Below are 21,162 nucleotides of genomic sequence, written 5' to 3'. Positions count from 1 at the left end.
ACCATTTCACACACGTCCCAATTAGGTTGGAAAAGACTTCTGAGGTGCTCAAATCCAACATTTGACCAAACAGCATCTTGGCAACTGGACAGGACACTGAGTGCCACATCCAGTTGTTTCTTGAACACTTTTCTTTTTCTTCCTTTTGTTTTCTTGATTTAACGGAGATGTATATTGGCAATCTCGAGTCTGGTGCTTGGGAATGTGCTGGGATTACCAAAGAGACACTGTGGAAAGGAGCCCTCACTGTGTCCTGCCAGAACTGCATGGCTGGCTGGGCTTCCCTGGCCCTGCATTCACTGAGCTTTTCCGAAGGGCAGCGTGCAGTCCTGAAAGGGAAAATTCTCATTCTTCCCCCTAGCACATGGCTCTCCTGGAGATCTTGCCATCCAGAACACTGAATAAAGCCCATGGGATTTGGGAGGAGAGCAGGATGTTCCTCTGAAATTAGAAGTTTGAAATGGTTCACCCCAGTAATTTTTAATAGGCAGCTCATTTCAGCTCTCAGTAAAACATTGTTTTCAGGTGCAGATGGGGAAGCAGTCAATATGTGGGACAGTGAGGATGAAAGGTGGGGATATGATAGCATTGTATTTCTCTGGAATTTGGGTAAGTTGAGGGCTTCATCTGTTGAATAGCTTGTCTAAGCTTTAGTAGCATGTGGGAGCAAGCCAGCCCTTAATCTAACATTAGCTGGGCTGACTCTGCTGGGTGCAAACAAGGTTGGGGTAGGTGAAACACTGATGGTTTTGAACATCATCATCATTTTGGAAGGCAGGTAGGGCAGTAATAATTGCATATGGTCTAATTTTGTCCCTCTTCTGTTTTCCTACATATCTTCTGGAATTTTCTCTGTAACGCACTTAAGTTCTAAGAAAATGTTCACAGAAAATTCTTAGTATTTAATAGTTGTCTTCAATAATTAACTCTACATTTATGTAGCATTTGCTGTAGTTCAGTATCTACAAGGCACAAGGTGGAGATCTGGTTTGTGTAGACAGATACTGTAGAAAAAATTCTCTAAGACTGTAGAGGTAACTTTTTGTTTCAATTGAAATTCCATAAATCATGCTTTTGTATAATAAACATAAAGAAATACCTTATCACAGTAATTTTTAGCAATATTGCAATTATGAAACTGATTCTGATCTTGATTTTGGTTTTCTTTTTTTCTTCTAATTTTAGGTTCAATTTATGAGCCACTTAAATGTATTAATCTTCCAAAGCCAGAGGGGGAAACTCTGTGGGATAAATTAAATAATTACTATAGAATTGGTAAGTTAATAATGCTTGAACTAACCTGAATGTGAGTTAGAGTTGATATCTGCATGCTAAATATCAGTGCTACATTATTCCTAAATAAGGATAGTTCCCTAAACTTCTGCTGGAGGTTTGGAAGGTGTGAAGGGGAAGGCTGAGTTACACAGGTCTGTTGAAACTGCAGTTCAGGTGTAAGAATGAATTTAGAATTATTTTGGATTGAGGGGTATTTTAGGATTGTAGCATTGACTAGATACAGCTGAGGGAAAATTTAAATGGACAAAAGCTTTCTTGTAGTACTTTGAACAGTCTGGCAGGTGATGAGTTAGAAGTTCTTTCTTGTTATTAATAGTGTCATAATATATTTTTGTGCTGAAATTTTATTTGTTAGCTAATTTCAAGTCAACTGTAGTGTTTTTCGTATGATGTTATTTTAAGCCAAAACCATTAAAGCAACAATTAGTTTTGATTGCTTTGGGTTTGTGTTCTAAGTCCTGCCTGTATTCTAAAATTAGGATTGTTTAATGGTTGTGCAATTGACAATTTCAAAGTTTAAAATTTATGTTTTACTCAGGCGAGGGTACAGAATAGTGAATTATTTCGCCATCATTCTAAAAATGTGGGATAGGACTCTCTTCATTCAAATGGCTTTTTGAAGTGAAATCTGGGTTGTACCTGGTCCATCAATAGATGTATTGCTTTTTGTAGATGCATTGCTTTTAGCTTTCTTGCAGAGGAGATGGCTGTTCAATTGACTTTTTTAACACTTGGCAGCAACAAATCTGTGGTGGTGCTTGCTGTTTATTTCAGGCAATTATGCTGCTGCCACAGTAAAAATCTACTATTGAATTTATGCTTCATTTATAATAGTACAACATTTATAATAATATAATTTATATAATTTATAATACTCTATATTGACTTTTTGTAATATTTTATCAAAGCTTTTGTTATAGGGTATCAAGACATTGGATATAATGCAAAACACTGTAAAACCTTGTAATTTTAATTTAGAATACTTAGTTTCTACGTATTCTATGTAGGCAATAAAGAGGCCTTCTTAAAATTGATGCTTGATAACAATCTGTGGAAAAAATCCTGCTTTTCTGTCTTATGCCGAAGAGATTATTGCTAGAAAGATCATGCTTCATGGCATTAAGCCCAGTTTCAATCTTGTAGCATTCTGGTTATTATATAACCTTAGGAAAAACAATTCCCAAAATGCAAATATTGCAGTACAAAAATAATTAAAGTAATATTTAGTATTTTTTCTAACTCAGTTTTGGCAACTCAAAGATTCCTGCCTTAGTCTATTTTCATATCAAGATACTGAATTAAATAATTGCAGTTGTCCTTTCTCCTTACTTACTCCCCTCTACTTTTATAAATACTGATGCAATCATCTGCTCTGACTTAAAAATGTAATTTTTATGAATGTGGAGTTCTGGAGAGTTTAAGCATTTAACTGATTGGGAGGGCAGGTGACATACTGTAGTCACTTTTTTCTTCTTTTTGCACAGAAAGAATATTACTGAGTTGCTTTGTAGAAATTCTGTACAAAGTGGGTTGTGCTAGAACAGAGTCATAGGAATAGATTTGAATACTGCTGGGTTTTTGTGTAAAAAGATCTAATTTGTCTGAAAAAACAATGTAACAAATTTTGTATTTGGTTCTCCTTACCTTTCTTTCCCTTGTTTTATCTTGTGCATGCTCAAACAAGTTGTTCACACCTTGATCTGTTCCTGAAAATCTATTTAGAAACTGGAAGAAATATAAATGTTATTAACAACTTTTTTATTTTTCCTTCTTCCAGTTAAATCAACATTGCTGCTCCATCAAAGCCCAACCACAGGTCTGTTCCCTACCAAGACTTTTGGGAATGACCAAAAGGCAAAAGTCCATGACAGCCTTTACTGTGCTGCCTGTGCCTGGGCATTGGCCCTTGCTTACAGGTGAATAACTTCTACACTCATGTCTCTGCCAGTTATTCTGTTCCCTGGGAAAATTTTAAAATATGAAGTTTTATCAAAAATAGATTTGTAAACCCATAGAGAACGGTGCGTTTCCAAATCTCAGTAAAAATATTTATGAAGATGCTAGGTTAAAAGTGTCACTCTGCTCTTGATAAGTGTATTGGTACCAGTATTTGTTACAGTGAAATTAATGCTCGCTACTAAAAATAGAGGTTCTTCTGGCAAATTGTACTCATGGGATACTTTTAAATCTAGTAGGAGAGTTCAGGGCATTGGCAGGCTTATTGCTGGTACTAAGAATCATTTACTTGCAAGAAACTTAATGTTAAAATATCAGGAAGGATTTTTTTTTTTTTTTAATTCTCAAATTTTGAAAGAGGAATGCTTGTGTAAGTTGCCAGACAAAAATCCTTGTATTATTTTATTTTTTTAATGAGAAAGGATGACTAGGGCTGTTAATATGTAGATATGAGTGAGGCCACCACTATGCAACAGCATTAGTTAAATACTTAATATTCCAAAGCATTAATGTCTCCTTTTTTCTTCCCCCCACTAATGCATTTGCAATTTGTGTGACGAGTTATCTCTCTCACCCAGGCGCATTGATGATGACAAGGGAAGGACCCATGAGCTGGAGCATTCTGCCATAAAGTGCATGAGAGGAATTCTCTACTGCTACATGCGCCAGGCCGATAAGGTGAAACTGCGCTGTGGCCACAGCGCCCGCCTCCTTCCCAGGGATTAATTAAACTGGGGAACAAATCCTAAACACTGATCAAATTCAGTGTTAGCGTGCCCCAGCTCACAACAGCTGCTGCATTGTTGTCAAGTTGCAGCATCTTTTTAGCAAGTAGAAGATGTGAGAATTTTGGGAAGGAAAGTGCAGGGTACACTTGTGTTCATTTTGTAGTTATTTGTCCCATTTAAATATTACACCATTAGCACTTGTGGGGGGTTTGATGTCTTTTTAGTGATTGAATTGAAAGATGTAGAGCTACTTTTTGTTAAGGCTGGAGAGTTTTCTTTGCACTTCTATCTTGGTTATGGTGTTATTGGTTATCGTGTTTGCAGTTGTTTTCCTTATCTAGGTGATCATTTTGATTGTTTTGCTTGGTTTCTTTAGCAGACATTTTCCAGCTGTATTTTACTTAATGGCATAACTTCAGAAGGGCACACATTGCCAAAATGAGTAAGGAAACCGAGCAGTCTACTTATGTTGCAACACAGTTGATTTATTCAGTTAATAATTCTCTTGTGAATATACTCTGAATATTCAGACCTTCTTATTAAAATTTGGTGTGGTGGATAGATTTTGCACAGTGATTACCAGTGGATCTAGAAATAGTTAAATACATGTATTCCATATGGTTATTTGAAGTTTCACGTCACTGACTTTTAACTGTATTATTAGAAATAGTTTTCATGTAAGCCCAGAGCTTCTCTCACAGCTGAGCACACAAACTGAAATGGGAAGTCCACAGGTATGTGGCATCAGTAACAGTAATGATAAGCAAGTATTGAATTGCCAGTTGTATTTATGCTGACATATATTTTCTGGGGGGTTGGATTGTTTCTTAAGTGTCTCATATCTTTAAATAATATTGACCTAAATCGGTCTTGTTACATTTGAAGCTGTTGTTTTTCTCTTTGATGTGCAGTCATTTGTTTTGGGGATGAGGAGTGCCAGATAAGAATAATGAGCATTAAATTAACAGAGGTGTCCCACTGCTGGCACACTGTTTGTCTGGTTTTGTTTTGTTTACTACAGATGCTTTTCTCTTCCTACAGTGTAGTAATAAACAGTTTCTGGTACCTAACAGACAAAAGTCAAGCTGGACTTTATTCTGAGGAACTGTGTGTGGCCTCATGTAAAAGGAAGATATTTTTTTAATAATATGAATTTTATGTGCCCAAGACATGACCTGAGCAAGTGCTGCTGCTTGTAGCAAAAATGCAGATATTGTATTCTATTGTCAGTGAACATATGAATCATGACCTGAAGTATATTTAATGTTTTTGTGGACTACACTCCACAATATAGTACTTGTTTATTTGTTCTGAGGCACGTGCTGTGTTTTGTTGGTAGAGAAGAAAATCTTATGAAGTGTTGAAAATAGTGTGAAATCTGGATCAGGTACTGGCAATAATGGTTAGAAAATTTTAAAATTTGTTGAAGAGCAAAGCATGACTTGAAGAGTCATCTTGGTTTCATTTAATTACCATCTATAAAGTAATTGTTCTGAAAAGACACTGTTGATTATAAGGTTTACATAGTGGTGAAATCAAGAAACTTTTTAGTTTGGTAATAATAACAATAGTAATAATAATTTAAATGGAGTGTATGATGAATTTGTGGTTGCCATTCATACTGAAATGATTGCCTTTGCTTTTATGTTTTGCCTTTCATTCACCTTTAGGTTCAGAAGTTCAAACAAGACCCCAAACCATCTGCATGTCTGCATTCTGTGTTCGATGCACACACTGGAGATGAGGTCTTCTCCCATGAGGAGTATGGTCACCTTCAGGTAACACATCCATGTTGATGTAAATCCAAGTTTGGCTGATTTTTAAAATAATATTGTCTCCATTCTTCCATAATGCAGTTGTCCCGGTTTGGTTAGATTTGTCTTAGTGTGCTGTGTGTGGTAAAACTGAGTTGCCTTTTGCATCTTCTGCTGAAAAAAAGTGTTTTGCTCAGAAAGTACTGAAGTAACTGTGAGGTTGTAGAGGTAGATGGTTGGTTGTTTACAAAGTTGCTTCTTTTTGAGACCAGCTTTTTGATGGCTGTCAATAAATAATCCTGGCAAAAAATGTTGTAGTCAGTAAAATGAAAGATTCAGTGTAATCGTATGGTGAATATTCCCAGTTTAATTTTCCATCATTTTGAGCAATTTTCATTCGTTTAATGTACACTGAAAACAGTTGGGAATTGTTGTTCACTGCTTTGCATAGTGGTTCCTAGTCAGACTCATTGCATAACTGATTGTTTTATTGTGTCTCATTTTCCACAGTTTTAATCTTTACTCTTTTTATTTCCCCTTCTCTTTACTTTCAGACCCACCTTTGCTTTCATGACCTTGTTATTTTGCATTCCATAAGTCTGCACACACCTTTTAGCTCAGAAATTGCTAGTGAAATTATTCAGAACTGACACAGTAGGTTGATGATTATTTCATTTCATGGTGACAGTTTTACTTAAGTAGTTTGTAGAGTAAATGTGTTGGATTCAGAAAATGTATGTTCTGGGAAAAATGCTTTATGGAGTTATCATAAGTTAGCATTTTGGACTATGTGAAGTTTCCTGAAAAGGCACATGTTTTATTTATAGGAAGAGACAATTTGGGGACCTGGGGAGTACTGTATGACAATTTAAAGTCTGTTTTTTGTGGCACCTCAATCTTTCCCATAAACATGAATGCACATTCCCATCTGTCATCTGCATACCTCAAAAATTAGAGGGTTTTCAGCTCTGTGGAGACAAGAGTACAGAGTAACTGAGAGTGCTCAGCTGGGAAAAATTGAATATATTATGTAGCCCTTATTGCTATACTTGGTGCTTTTCAGTTTGTATTAAGACACTGGAGTCAGTTGTCCTTAAGTATTTATGGATTTTTAGAATTTGGACCTAATTTTTAATCTGTTATGTTCTAGATAAGAATCCATTTTTTTTGTTTTAGATATTTCTTTAAATTTCATATAATGAGATTGTGGTTTTATACCTCATACTGTGATAAACTTAGTTTCTCTATTGATGTTATACAAATTCTGAAGTATAGGAAAGTTCTGCAATAAAAACCAAACAAGCAGTTTCCTTAGATTCCTCAATGAGTTGACATCAGTAGCTGCTGAAGGTAATTACTGTTAACAATAAATGCTGTGTATGGGTACTCAAAAATTACAGTTTTTCACATAGCTGATCATATCTGAATGCTGTAATTCTCCTGTCAGCTGATAATGCCAAAATTCCCACCAGAGCTGAGGTGATTTACTTTCTAGGTGTGCTGTGCACTATTCAATATACTGCTTGCCTTTCTGGTAACCTACTTGCTAGTGAGTTGTCATATTTACATGTTTACATATATATAAGCATGAAAACAGCTCATGACCAAAGTGATTACCTGTGGGTAAGAGCAGTGTGCCTTAGGGAGAACATTTTCCTAGGACAGTTTGAAATAAAAAAATCATAAAGCATTTGAAGTTGTAGAGAGAACAGTGCTTGTTTGTGTCATCTTTTCCTATTGATTGTTTCCACATCATTAGATCCAGGATTTTTGAAGAGGCAGAAGTGTGTTAGTGGGGCCATCTTTCTAAGTGAATTATACCACATTTATTTTGTTTATGTGACTACAATAAACATAAAGTTAATTGTGGCTTCCTTTCTGTGTTTCATTACTCCAGATCAATGCTCTGTCATTATTTCTCCTCTATTTGGTTGAGATGATCTCTTCGGGGCTGCAGATTATCTACAACACAGATGAGGTACAAAGGGATTTCCTGTCCAATGCTTCAAATTGGTTGTGCTTTTTCTGGTTATTATTTCATTACCAACTGTAAAGTAATTGTTCTGAAAATACACTGCAGGTATTCTATGCTTTGAGTGCAACTCGGGAAAAGTAATGGAATGTATGGGTAGTGAAATAATAGATAAAAAAGTGTTAGATGTGCAAAGAGTAAATGTATGTGACATTGTAAGTTTTATAGTTCTCTGCTATTTCTGATAGCTACAATGTCAAGAATTAAAACATCTGTTAGGACAATTAACTTCTACGTACACTGTCCTCACTTTTCACCTTATTTCAAGCTCTGTCAGTGCATCCTGTCCAATGAAAATTCAATATAATAAATAATGGGGTTAATTTTCAGGGAAGCTGCAGGGCTTTCTTCAAACACATGAACCTATTGGTGTTAAGAAGTTTTGCTGTATCTTTAATTGAAAAAAATAATTTTTTATATATCACAGTAAGAGATGTTTGTAGAGAGTGTTAACTCTTCTGTAAATAAGATAATAATAGTCTTGGCTTGAGTACAAGTCATGTCAGGACAACCTGCTGGCCTGCTCTAAAATGAGCTTATGTTTTGAAATGGGAATGGAAAGCACGGATGGATATAGTTTTAAAATTCTTTTTTACTCCAATTTTCTTAATCTGGATTTGTTTAAATTTACTCTGTTCTGGTTGATAGTTGCTGCTGTATTGCCTTAAAAAGCTTAAATGTGCTTGCAGTACTACTATTAGAAAAAAGGAGAGATTTTTCCAGTAGTAGTGAATTTGCATTATTTTTCTAAAACATATGTCTTCAGTAATCTATTTTTTATATAATTAGAAAACTAAATGCTGCAACATGTCTTTTTTCTTTCTTAGTTAGATCATATGGTAGGTCTATATTTCCTCTGAACTGCCTTAATATCTGTGAGGAGGCAAATGTATATAATTAAGTATTTAATTAGCTTGATATATAATTTATGTTATCCTCCAGATGTTTGCATTTAATTACAGATTCTGCAGAAGAAGTACATGTTTTTATACTCCAGTATATCCAGAATATCCATTGGATATTCTCCACTTCTTTGCCAGATTGTCATTTTCCTAGCAACTGTCCCCTCTGAATCTCTGTATTATGGAGATTCATGCTCAGATTTTTTTGCCAGAGACCTGGACATTCTGTAGGGCTCTGAGTGGCTTCAGCAATTGCCAGAATCTGTTAACACCACATGATATCAAATGTCCAACATTTCCTGTGTGTCTAGAGGATGTGACTGTGGCAGTTGTGTGGGTATGGCAGTGATGTGTGGATGTGGTGGTGTGGATGTGGCACTCTGCTGCCCAAACCTGCAGTTTCAGTCCCTCCCCAGTGCCCTTGGCAGGCTGGGTTCAGGCCCCACTTTTCAGAAGAGCAGCAATGGGTGCTGGGTTCAGGGTGCTGGGTGCAGGATGTTGGGTGCAGGGTGCTGGCAGATGCACACTCTTTGGCAAACTGGCTGTGGCAATGTTTGTGCACAGAGCTCTTGGCTTTGGAGGTAATGCTGCCTCTCCGTGGCAGGCGTGGCAGCTGTCAGTGAGTTACCCTCTGCTTTCATCTGTTGGCAGTGGAAAAATAATTGAATTGCATCTTTGCATCCCTAGCAAAGACAACAGTGTTTGACTGTGTGAGTGTACGTATGAGGGCAGCTAGCCACACATTACCCAGCACCATGAGTATTTGCAGACATCCAAGCTGGGTGTGTGCTCTTTATTACACTTCATCTCCACATGCTCAACTTTGGATGAGTAAGCTTAACACACAACCCATCATTTCTGTATGTGCCATAGTGTTGATCTGGCTATAGCATTTACATGCCTGTGATATGAGTAATTTGTTCTCTGGAGATTTTGGTTTACAACAAGCTATTTGATGGCTTTTTTGATGTAAATCTGCTGTTTGGAAACCCTAGTTAGTGTCATAAAATGTCTGTAATTGGCCATTTTTTTTTCCAGACATCATCACTGGTAAAAAGAAATCAGTAAGGTTATATGTTTCTATGTGGTGCTATTTTCTTCTTCATATAAATTTCAGTTATTGATAGACATGGGAAAAACCACAGTCTTAATCCTTGGGTGTTCTGGCTTCATTCAGAGAAAGTTCTTTTTAATACAACCAAATGCTAAATTACAGGGATGAATATATGGGCATAGATGAAGTGTGAGATAGGGCTTTCTTGAAAGTAGTAACTGTGAAAAATCTAGTGTGCAGACAATTGTACACTTCATAGTGAAATTTTAGCAGAGCCATTAAATAAAGAGAGACAAGTATGTCTAGAATTATAGTATTGGTGATGGACTGGGATTAGCTTAAAGAGTGTATCTGAAATAGTAAATTTTTAAAATTTAAAGAAAAATGGAGAAAAAAGACAAAACAAAGATATACAGGCAAATACCTTTCAGTAAAAGATTGTGGTTTTGTTACATAGCTCATTGAAATAAAACCCCACTTGATAGTAGCAAAGTGGATTCTTCTCTGTAGTTCCTCAGTATGGTTTGTTTATAGCCATTGCAATATTTTCTTTTCCACAGTCCCCTAGAATAATTTGGATGAGAGGGGATGAAATCCCTGCTTTGGAGATGAACCAGTGTAAATCTCATGCTTGCGCTTAAATTTTCTCTAAGCTCCAATCCATGGACTCTTTGAAGTGAACTATAAAACTTCTGCTCAATTTCATTTTTCTGCAGTTAAGCAACTTCAAATGTCTCTTCTAACAGTGTAAATCAGGAAAAATTATCTGCTTAAATAAGTCTACAGCTGTAGTTGAATACACCTTAAATACCTTAAAATATCCTTCAGTACTTTGGTATTCAGTAGAAATGTGTTGGTCCAATAAGAGATTTTAATTATAATAAATTGGTTTAGAGTTTTATTTGTGTTTATAAGGGAGTGTGTTTGAATCTGCATAAATATGTATTATTATTATCTGGAGCTTATTTAATAAAACTTTGGCATATCAATTCTCTTGAATTAAGAAAAGGCACCAAGATTTGTGTTCTAATTATGTTTTGGTTTCTGATGTTGTTAGGATAAATTTTGAAAAGATCAAAATACCACCTTTTTGGAGCTCTTCAAATATGTGTCTTGAATATGAAATATTTTCTATTCCTGCCTTTGTTGGAACTTCAGTATAAATTCACATTGGCACCTCAGTTGGGTCAGTTTTTAACATATTGTGATTAAGAACTGATTTTAAAGAGAATATTTGAACTTGAGAACATCATTCTTGGGGTTCACACAGAAATGGATGGAAAGAACAGCTACAAAGAATAGCAACTTTGTCTTTTGGAAAAAAAAAAAAAATAGAAAAGCTGTGCTTTCTTTTTCCTTCAGTCACTTTTCTTTCCTATAGGTGTCCTTTATCCAGAATCTTGTGTTTTGTGTGGAGAGAGCCTATCGTGTACCAGATTTTGGTGTCTGGGAAAGAGGCAGCAAATACAACAATGGCAGTCCAGAGCTGCACTCAAGGTAGGTGAGCAAATGTAGCTCTTTTAGCCAAAGCAAGTAAATGAATGAAAAAGAATTCATTATGGGATGAGCTAAAAATATTAATGCATGAAAATACTGTTTGAACTAAATTAGGGTTCTCTAAAGACTGAGGGATGTATTTTGGGAAAATGTGAAGATAATTTCATCATGATGTGCATGATGAAATAACTACATGGATGCTTAGCTGTTTGAGTATTCAAATTCCAATAATTATGTGCAGCTGCATGTATATAATTCTGAAACTTGTGTTCAGAACAGCTCAGGGTCTTGAAGCATGTGCAGTGGGATTGGAATCATGTTCAAAAAACTGGTTAGGAATATCCTGCTTTAAAAAAGTGTATAATCATAAGTTTACATTTTCTCATCTGCACCATGGTGGGAAGAGGATGCTGCACACTGGACAGCAGCCTAGTGCCAAGCTCTTTTCCAGGTTCTTCAGATGCTGCAAGTTCTGAGCTCTGTCAGGGACAGGATGCAATGCTGGCAGCACTCTAATGCTGGAGTTGTCCTGCTCTACTCAGTAGAATCACTCATGTGCTCTCTGCCTTGAAGGATCAAATCTGTAATCTGACAACTTGATTTTTTTTTTTACTATGGTTTTCTTCACTTTTGACTTAGGTTTTAGTGGAATCACTTATGTGCTCTCTGCCTTGAAGGATCAAATCTGTAATCTGACAACTTGATTTTTTTTTTTTTTTTTTACTATTGTTTTCTTCACTTTTTGACTTAGGTTTTATTAATCATAAAAATGACTATAGCTTGGATATGTTAGGATTCTGAAAATGTTGTTGATCATCCTGGTTATCAAGGGCTTGCAAAGAATACAAGTTTCTTCTAATCTTCAATATTGCCAAACTAATCTATGTTGTCATTTGAGAATTAATTATTTTTCTTAGCCCACATGCAGGCATGTATATTTTAACCTATAGATTTAGTTACATGTCCTTGCAGCAAGCCTCTTAATATAGGGTTTTTTTCAGGGCTTTTATAGAAGCTTTTATCAATATGAAAACTGAAAAAAAATATATATTGTTATATAATCTGCTTTATGACTCTCTTGGTTTGCTTTTCTCCTACTGTGTCTGTAAAATTGTCAAATGCCAGACTGCATGAGCTACATGACTACACAGAGAAAGAAATGCTTCTTTCCACATCTCACTTTGTAGAAATGTGCAAAAGGAATGCTGAAACTCCTGTGTCTCCTGTTTGCAGCATTCTGGTTATAATTCAGTGTATGACTTTTCTCCAGGGAAAACTGGGCATCTTTTAAGCAGATGGAAATGAGCATGTTGTTTTGTCTTAATCTAGACAGACATTTATAAGTTGGTTTTTCTAAGGGTAAAATTTTGTGAGATGGACTGGGCCAATCTAACAGATCATTGAGCTAGCATAAGGGGAAGCACAGAGCTTGGTCCTAATTTAAGAAGTAGACTTTGGTCATCAGAAACAAGTATTTCCCCTATTTATCATTCTTTGTGTACATGTGGATACTCTGCTTCACTACAGAAAGCTGGTAGGCAATTTCCCTGGTTCTCATAAATCAGGAGAAATAGAAGGGCAACATTCATCAAAAGAGATATTTAGATATTATTGAGGAAAGCCCTGGGTACACTGAAATATTCTTTATGCTTTATGTTCCAATTGTGTCTACCAAAGAAAGATAAAACCCTTTTGTTTTAAATTGATGAAGCAATTACGAGTATCAGGTCTACTCACAAATGATGTATGCAGGTCTTCTGTGATTATGGATCCTAAAGTGGTCTCTTCAGAGTCTCCTGACCCTTAAAGCCTGTGATGGAAGTCTCCATACAGGATCTGTGTGCTTTCAGAATGAGTAGGTAATTCTTGTGTTTTATTGAAAGAAGCATTCTTTCCAAAGGGGATCTTATACAATTGGAAGTCTGAATAATAGCTGCACATTATGGCCCGTGTTAAAAGATGTAGGTATTTTAAGCTTTCACAGTCTCAGCATTCTCTCTTAGTACAGCTCCAAACACTTCTGATAAATGATAAATAGCAGAACACTCTGTGGAGCACGTCTTCACTGATGTATGCAAATTGATGTCTTTTATTGGTTCAAAGGCAAGATTTGTAACAGCTTTTATTGTAGTGTGATCCCATCCCATACGGCTGAACTTCACAGAAATTTTTAATTTGTGCTGTAGCCGTTTGATCAGGCTGCTCTGCAGGCATCTGCTGAGTAGCTGTGCAAGGTGCTTCTGATACCTCTCCTATGCACTGTGAGAATTAGGAAATTGCCAAAGTGCAGCATCCTCATATTCCAAATCTGGGGCTGCAGAGCCTCTGTCCTGCTCTTCTCTGGAGTACATAGCACATTGCTCTAGTGCTGTCCTTCCTTGTTCATTTTTGGGTTATATGGTTACAAAGTTATCAGTGACGTAGAAATTTTTTCTTGTTTGCTGATTTTTCACTGTGGTGTTTGATGTTCCAGTTGAACTGCACAGCACTTGGATGGAGGCAAGAAATTGAACAGGAGGAGGATTAAGGGTGGATATACTTGAAGGTGTATTTTGATTTACATTTGCTAAAAATATGCAAATTTTAGTTTTTGCCCTCAGTAATTTTATTGAGAGGATGAATCCAACTATTAAAAAGTAGTGAGAATTATGAATGTTGTTTAAATATGTTTATTAAATCTCTTTTAGCAAGCTGGAAGTGGTTTCTCTAGCTTAGTCTCATCTTCCCCTGCCCTAAATATGGCTCAAGGTCAAATGTTACCCATGACATTATGGTTGCAAGGCTGCTCTTGATAATCCTTGACACATGAAAATAATTGACAGCTCCAGTAAGGTCTGAGGATGAGACCTCAAACCACCTGGTGAGGCTCAGTGAGGACATTAAGAAGAAACCTTTTAATTTGAAGCACAGAGAAAGAAAGAACAGGTTGCTCTAAACAGAATCTCCATCCTTGGAGTTTTGTGAGACTTGTCTAGTATAGGCTGTGGTTTACTTAAATTAGTCTTGGTTATTATATTGGGCTTCAAGTGAGGTTTTATGTTGGGCTAGATGAGGTCTGTAAGTACCTTCTGACTTATGACAATGACTTAATGATCCTGTGAAATTTCCAGAGGAATATTTTGATAGAGTTTGGGTTTTGTTTTGTTTTGTTTTGTTTACATCTCCAAGTAAGCACCTTTTTCTCCAGGCATATTCCACATGTCAATACAGTCTGTTCATAGGGCTTAATGAGTGGAGGAAGGAATGCATTTATTAAAATACATTTTGCCATTAATTCATTCTGTTAAGACACTCCATTTCTTTGTTACTAAATTCTAGATTATGAGAAATGTATTTTCTATGCAAAGACACCAGCATGGTGTTTATTACAGAACCTCTTTAGTAATTTGCCCAACAGGAAGGCATTAATCAGTAGGAATGAAATGAGTGTGAAGTGTGATCAGTCCTGAAGTGGGCTATGCTGTGTGATTGTTCACTCTTGTAAAGACACACTTGATGCAAAGACTGTTCACAGACTTCATTTTTCTTTTAAAGTGACTTCCTCCTGTCTTTTACCCACAAAACCTTTGATAGTCTAAGTAGTCTTGTGTGGCAAAGGGAGTGATTGACAATGCTGGGATGTTTATATAGTCACTGGCAAGTAATTGTAAGAGTAGTGAATTTCAGGGGCTTTAAATAACTAGAGGTAGAAGAATGCTGATGAATTACAGTAAATTATTAAATTAGTCTTATTGTAGATTAATGACTGAGTCTGGAAAATAGAGATGATTTAAAGAAAGAAATACATGTTTGCCTTGAATTTCTTTCAAGCAGTATCATCCTACTTTGTAGACAGATTGAGTAGTTTTATTATCTGAATACAAATTAAACATTTATTACTTCTCTACCTTTTATTTTTTATTGGTAACTTTTTTCTCACTCTGAAAATATATCATGTTGATATTAGGACTGTTACTTGAAAGGGAAATACAAGATTTTAACATGTGATACAGCTTCCAGTGTGCAGGATTTCTCTGATTTTTGTTTTCTGTATATGTAGTTTGATAATAATACTGAATTCCTCTGAAAAGTTCTCTTCTGAGTCATCATGCCAATTTATTTGATCAATGGCTAGGTGATAATTAGAGCAATTTTTAGAACAATTGCCTTTTTTTAGGTATTTGAAGCAATGCCAGAAAAATAATTACATTCCCAGCTCTTCTGAGTTCAGTTTATTTCTTCATCTCATTCTCAAGCTCTAAAAGCTTTCAGCATCAGAAGATACCAAGCAGAGGCAGCTGCTCAGAACAGGCTGTGGTTAAGCTGGTCAGCTTTCTCTCATTTTTAAATTATATAATTATTAGTGATTTTAATCCATAGTGTCTTAAAATGTGAGTGCTAACTTGAAGTCTTAATGGAATTTCTGGGTCCTGTTTTCTTTGTGATGAAGTGAAATAATAGATGTGTCACTATGTGGTTGACATCAGAAAATCCTTCTGTTATGAATTCAGATTGATGAGTTCTTTTATTATATTGAAAGCTAGAAATCAGTCTTTTAAAGTTTAATGCTTGAGAGCTGGTTTGAAAAATTGTGCTGAAGTAAATTCTCTGACTCTGAGCTGTTGGCAAGACCTCGAAACACATGATGCCAGGTGCCTGATAGCAAGGTGAGAACAGAAGTTCTTTTGCCAGATGGTCTCTGACATTTGAAGACAAATAAAAAAATGCTGAGTAGTATTTCAGAGAAAAGAAAAAACAATTTACCACAAAACAACCCCAAATCTGCTGCATCATCACTTTATTAACATAAAGGTTAAGCATGAAATTCAAATCAAGAAAAGATCATGGCACTGTCAAGTGTGTGAAGTTTTAGCCTGGGCTTGAATTGTGATACCTCTGGGTTTTTGTTTTGTTTTCTCCTCAGCTCTGTGGGACTGGCAAAAGCAGCTTTAGAAGCAATTAATGGTTTCAATCTCTTTGGAAATCAGGTAATAGAAGTGTTTTTTTTCTCTCCTTTTTTGTTAGCAATAATGATTTACAGGGTGGATCAGAGGATATTTAGAAGTATCTAGCACAATTTGTTAGATTTCAGCTTTAAAATTAGTTTGCAAACTGATTGCTGCTGTTACAGGTACCGAATTTATCTGACAAAATCATTAGTCCCCTTACTATCCAGAATCACTGGGGATTTTTCTTTAGAAAAATTCTGAAGTGGTTGCAGCATAGTCTGGAAAAGAATTTTGTTGCCAAAATGTTTTTTTTCCTTCAGAACGATATCTGTTGCTGATACTAGAATATACCTCCACCTTCAAGCATTACCTTTCTTTTGTCTGCTTTCTTCATATGGCTTTTGATCAAGACTTTAAACAAGCTGCTTTTATATAATCCCATTTTTTTACCTGTTTTTAATTTCAGTGAGTTGCACAGCCATAAGGTCTTTTCTCATCCTTTCATGTGGCTTGGATCAATTAGGAAAGCAAGCCTTTTCTGAGACTTTTATATGTGCTGTGTATTCCCCTTCCAAGTGCATCTTTCTTTTTGGTGTTATATGTACAGTAATCTGTAGCTAAAATAAAAGAATACTCTTCCAAATTACTGGCTTAGAAAAATGTATGTATGGATGAGAGAAGCCATACATTTTAAAAGCTGATGTCAAGTGTTCAGAACTAGGAGGTAGTAAGGATCTTCCATAATGATCAAACACTCTACATGTATAGTTATTCTTCCAGAAATGACATTTATCTATGATCTTTACCTGCCCAATAGTTTCAAGCACCAGTAAATGTGGCTGTTGAGGTTTTTTTCAGTTTTTTTTTTGCTGAGCTCTGAAATGGATGAATAAATTGCTGAAGCAAGACCAGTTTAAATGCTCTGAGAGTTCATTTCCAAGATCTGTAGCTGGCATTAACAGAACCCATTTTGACCTTCAGTCTGTGCAGAGCTTGCCTTTGTTCTTAGCTCCAGCTGTGTTCTAGTGGCTTTGACAAATCCCCTTGAGCCCCTCAAGAGACTTGTTTGCACCTGCAGCTGCACAGGTACAACCTGCAGAAATCACTGCTGGGGCACCACTGCTCAGAGGAACATGTTAAAGGCTGACCTGGGCAGACTTGTTTGTGTATGAGCTGCATGCCCTCTGTTGGGTTGGACAAAAATAATTTAAATTTTTTTTTTCATAGATAGTCTCTCTAAATTATTCTTACTCCAGAAATTTGCAGTCTTTAGAGAAGTGAAAAATAGTTCATTTGTCAGACAAGGTGCTTGTGGGTTTATGAAATGCAAATGAACCTGCTCCTGAATCCCCAGAGAATCCTTCCCTGCAGCACAGATTTTGGAACTGCACGTGTAGGCAGGTTGTGTTCAGAGTCTGTAGATGAGTTTAGAGGTTTGGGAATAATCAGAATCTGGATTAAGAAGAAAGTTAACAAATCATCAAAGCCAATGTGATTATTTGTGAGCATTCTTATTGCAGCACTAGTCAGTGTGTATCTTGCTAGAATGACTAAGAAAGCAGATTATTTTCCATGAGGCCAGTGGAAAAATTGTTTAGGGTTTTGTTTACCCTAGTAAAGCAAAAGCTGAGTATTTTATGATAATTATATATAATTAGAGTGCAGTTAAAGAGTAAGTAAGAATACAACCCTTTGGAAAGGCATCTCAGTGGATGATAGTACTGGGACACAAAGAAGGGTAGTGAGGTATTTATGTAAAAACTTCACTGGAAATTGAAGTTTTTAATAATTAGAATGGTGGGCTCTGGAAGTCTTCCTAGGAAAATAGTATAACAAAGAAACTGACTGCTGTTCAGGAGAAATTTGGCAGATTTATGAAAATTTCTGGGATTTATGACCATAGTGGAATGAATTTTTACATTGACTGTGTCTTCCAGTGGGGGACTGATCCCAAGATTCATTATCAGTTACAGCATATATGAAGATACCTATACTTTAACAAACCTGAATTCACAAGAAGTTGCCTACTGGTAATAGTTCTAAATGCTGTTTGTTCTGTTTAAACATTAGCTCAGCCAGGAAATTTTTTTTTAGTGTTTTAGGAAGCATCAAGAAGTTGACAGAGTGTAAAATTACTGATTTTATTAGGGAGTAGACTTTTCTAAGGAGCAGATGTTGATAATGCACACCTTACAATAACTGAAAAGCAGAGCATTCTTATTTGCTATGAAAGTCCTTTTCCAAAGAAGTACCTGTGCTGAATATCCAATTGTTTGTGTTCTAACTGACTTGTAATGAAATATTCAGCATCACTGTTTAGAACATTTCCTGAATTCACAGGGAAGAACTACTACTCTTTTCTGTTTGTCCTTAATACAGGCCTCATTTTTCAAGAATTAATAGAAGAGTTAATAGCTTGAATGAATCATATAATTACCAATCAGTAAAATTTTCAGCTACCAAGCAATGACAACCTAAATTAAGCACAGAAACAGCAAGTTTCAGCAGGATGCACCAACCTTCATTCCCTTTGCCTTAAACAAATGCACTGTTGTGTTCACAGGGCTGCTCTTGGTCTGTCATATTTGTGGATTTTGATGCCCATAACAGGAACAGGCAGACCCTGTGTTCGTTGCTACCCCGGGAGTCAAGGTCTCATGTAAGTCATTAAAAGAAATTAATCTCAACAGAATGTGGAGAAAACAACGGGATGTGAATTCTTAGTTGTATGATGGACCTTCTGATCTGCTTGATAAAGGTGAAATTTGCTGGGAAGGTGTTAAATTTTTGCTTTTTAAGTGTCACTATGATGTAGTTGTTTTTCTGAACAGGAATTACAATGGTGCTCTTTATTTTTTTAAGAATTAGATTAAAATGGTAAACTCCTGGTAGCTTTCTAGACAATTTTAAAATAAAATTTGAAATAAGATTTGCAGCCTTGGGGATTTGTTTTTCTTTTGGCCTAGTTTCCACTATACACTGTGTTTGCACTTTTGCAACCCTTTGTTTTAGCTTTAATTCTTTCTTTTGTCTAGGAAAAAGGCCTTTAAGGTTGGCTTATCATAAATTGCTGAATTTGAACAATTTCTTGTTGTAAGCTACCATTACAAATGTATTTCCCTAGTGAGTAAATCTAAGTGACATAAGTATAGATTACTTAAAAAAAACATCTATTTCAGTGCCAGCATCAAAGGTAAATTTGGTGTTGGAGAATTAGTGATTTAAAATGAGTGATAATAGTGTTCTGCTTTTTTATTCATTCTGGACTATAATAGCAGTTTTGTTCATGAAACAGGCTATTAATCTTAAACATTAATAGTTTACTTATTGTGTAGAAGAATTACAGCAGAGTTGTAGTGCTGGATAATTAAAATAAAAGGTGCTGTCAGCTACTTTTTTTATAGTCAAATGGTCTTTTCGAGCTCTTGCTGTTTGTTATTTGCTGGAGACTTGAAATATTTCAACAGGAGCTGATTTTATAACTTATCCCATAGAAATCTTTGTGTTCTTTTCTTCCTTTTATGGGTTCATGTCAGTCATATTGGCAGAAGTTTTAAATAGTTAAATATATTGACTATATCAGCATAAAAGGATACTTTTTTATGTGTTTCTGGAAGCTTACCTGTAGAGGTGATGCACTAGTTAGTAATTTTTCTTGTATTTTTAATTCATAAGAGATCCACATGGTTTCTGAGAAGGTTGCTCATATTTTTTCCTGGAATTATTCTCGTATTTTCTTAATCATAAAAGAGATAGGCGTGCTTGCTCCAGCACCCTAAGAATATTTCTGAAATAGCTGCTCAGAAATTATTTAATCATGGTACTTCTCAGCATTGCACCTTTATGAAATATTTGTACTTCTTTTTGAGCACATGACACCCAAATGTTTGTGTTTCCTCCAGTAATAATCTGGAGAACATATTTTAAAAACAAACAAACACAAAAAATCCCAAACCACAAAGTTTTGTAATGTTTTTAATTATGCCTACACATTATCAGTTGTTAAACAGGTGACATTCTGGGTTAAACAAGTTATCTTCTAAATTGTATATCTGCACATTTGGTTTGTAGTTTATCCTGATACTCACTAAGAAGTTTTATTTTGCACATTATTTTCCTATATTAGCACTATGATTTTGATAAGATAATGTTCCAAATGTATATTTCACTTAGTAACTTAAACAGCCTTTGTTTGTGCATCAAATAATTGCCAGGGATCTAATTAAATTTGTAATGTCCTATTTCTCCTTCTCCTACAGAATACTGATGCAGCTCTTCTGCCCTGCCTTAGTTATCCTGGATTTGCTTTGGATGATGAGGTTCTGTTTGGTCAAACACTAGATAAAATTATTAGGAAGTTGAAAGGCAAATACGGGTTCAAGAGGTTTCTGCGGGACGGCTACAGGACAGCGCTGGAGGACAGGACACGGCGTTATTATAAACCTGCAGAAATCAAGGTAAAATCCTGCCTCCAGCCACTGCCATTGGAGCTGCACTGGGATTCTAAGGGCTTCGAGGCAAGGAGATGCCTTCTGTAATTTGCATGTGCAGTTTTCAGAGATTGCTAAATCAGCATTGACTCATTGGTTTGTTTTAATGGATGTGCTTTCATTTACATTTAGGGTACAGTTGATTTCACATAACAAATAAGGAAATTATTTATCATTTCATTTAATTTCACAGTTGACTACAGTCTGAGTGTGTGTGGAAAACAATTTTGCTTTTGATCACAGTATTTATCAGTTAAGGTTATCTAAATGAAAATTTATTTCTTTTTTTCCCCCATAGTTTCTCTATGAAAAATAAAAACTAAATTATTTAAATATTCTGCATGAGAATGAGCGACAGCAGATGTAAAGGCACAGTTCAGGTGCCCATAAAATTAAGAAGCGATTCTAAATGGACTAAAATATTTTTTTAATTCATGTTTGTCTTTTATTGCTTAGAAATTACTCTACAGGATATATTTCCTTAAATGAAAATTATGAAGTGTCTGATGAATTTTTTTTCTTTGC

At 35.7% G+C, this 21,162-nt stretch overlaps 1 protein-coding gene across 3 annotated transcripts in view; it reads left to right on the top strand.

Moving 5' to 3' along the window:
- The window catches only part of PHKB (phosphorylase kinase regulatory subunit beta), a 68,566-nt gene that overhangs the window by 7,410 nt on the left and 39,994 nt on the right, over positions 1 to 21,162 (top strand). For all 3 annotated transcript variants that reach the window (XM_056500537.1, XM_056500538.1, XM_056500539.1), the window contains 9 exons: positions 1,186 to 1,275; positions 3,074 to 3,212; positions 3,831 to 3,930; positions 5,651 to 5,758; positions 7,632 to 7,712; positions 11,104 to 11,219; positions 16,123 to 16,186; positions 18,711 to 18,806; positions 20,407 to 20,604. In XM_056500537.1, coding sequence (XP_056356512.1) covers positions 1,186 to 1,275; positions 3,074 to 3,212; positions 3,831 to 3,930; positions 5,651 to 5,758; positions 7,632 to 7,712; positions 11,104 to 11,219; positions 16,123 to 16,186; positions 18,711 to 18,806; positions 20,407 to 20,604 — 992 coding nt within the window. The remainder of the gene's footprint in view (positions 1 to 1,185; positions 1,276 to 3,073; positions 3,213 to 3,830; positions 3,931 to 5,650; positions 5,759 to 7,631; positions 7,713 to 11,103; positions 11,220 to 16,122; positions 16,187 to 18,710; positions 18,807 to 20,406; positions 20,605 to 21,162) is intronic.

The sequence above is a fragment of the Oenanthe melanoleuca genome, chromosome 11 (genome assembly GCF_029582105.1).
Source record: "Oenanthe melanoleuca isolate GR-GAL-2019-014 chromosome 11, OMel1.0, whole genome shotgun sequence".
Classification (NCBI taxonomy): Eukaryota; Metazoa; Chordata; class Aves; order Passeriformes; family Muscicapidae; genus Oenanthe; species Oenanthe melanoleuca.
This window is presented reverse-complemented; position numbering and strand designations above follow the sequence as displayed.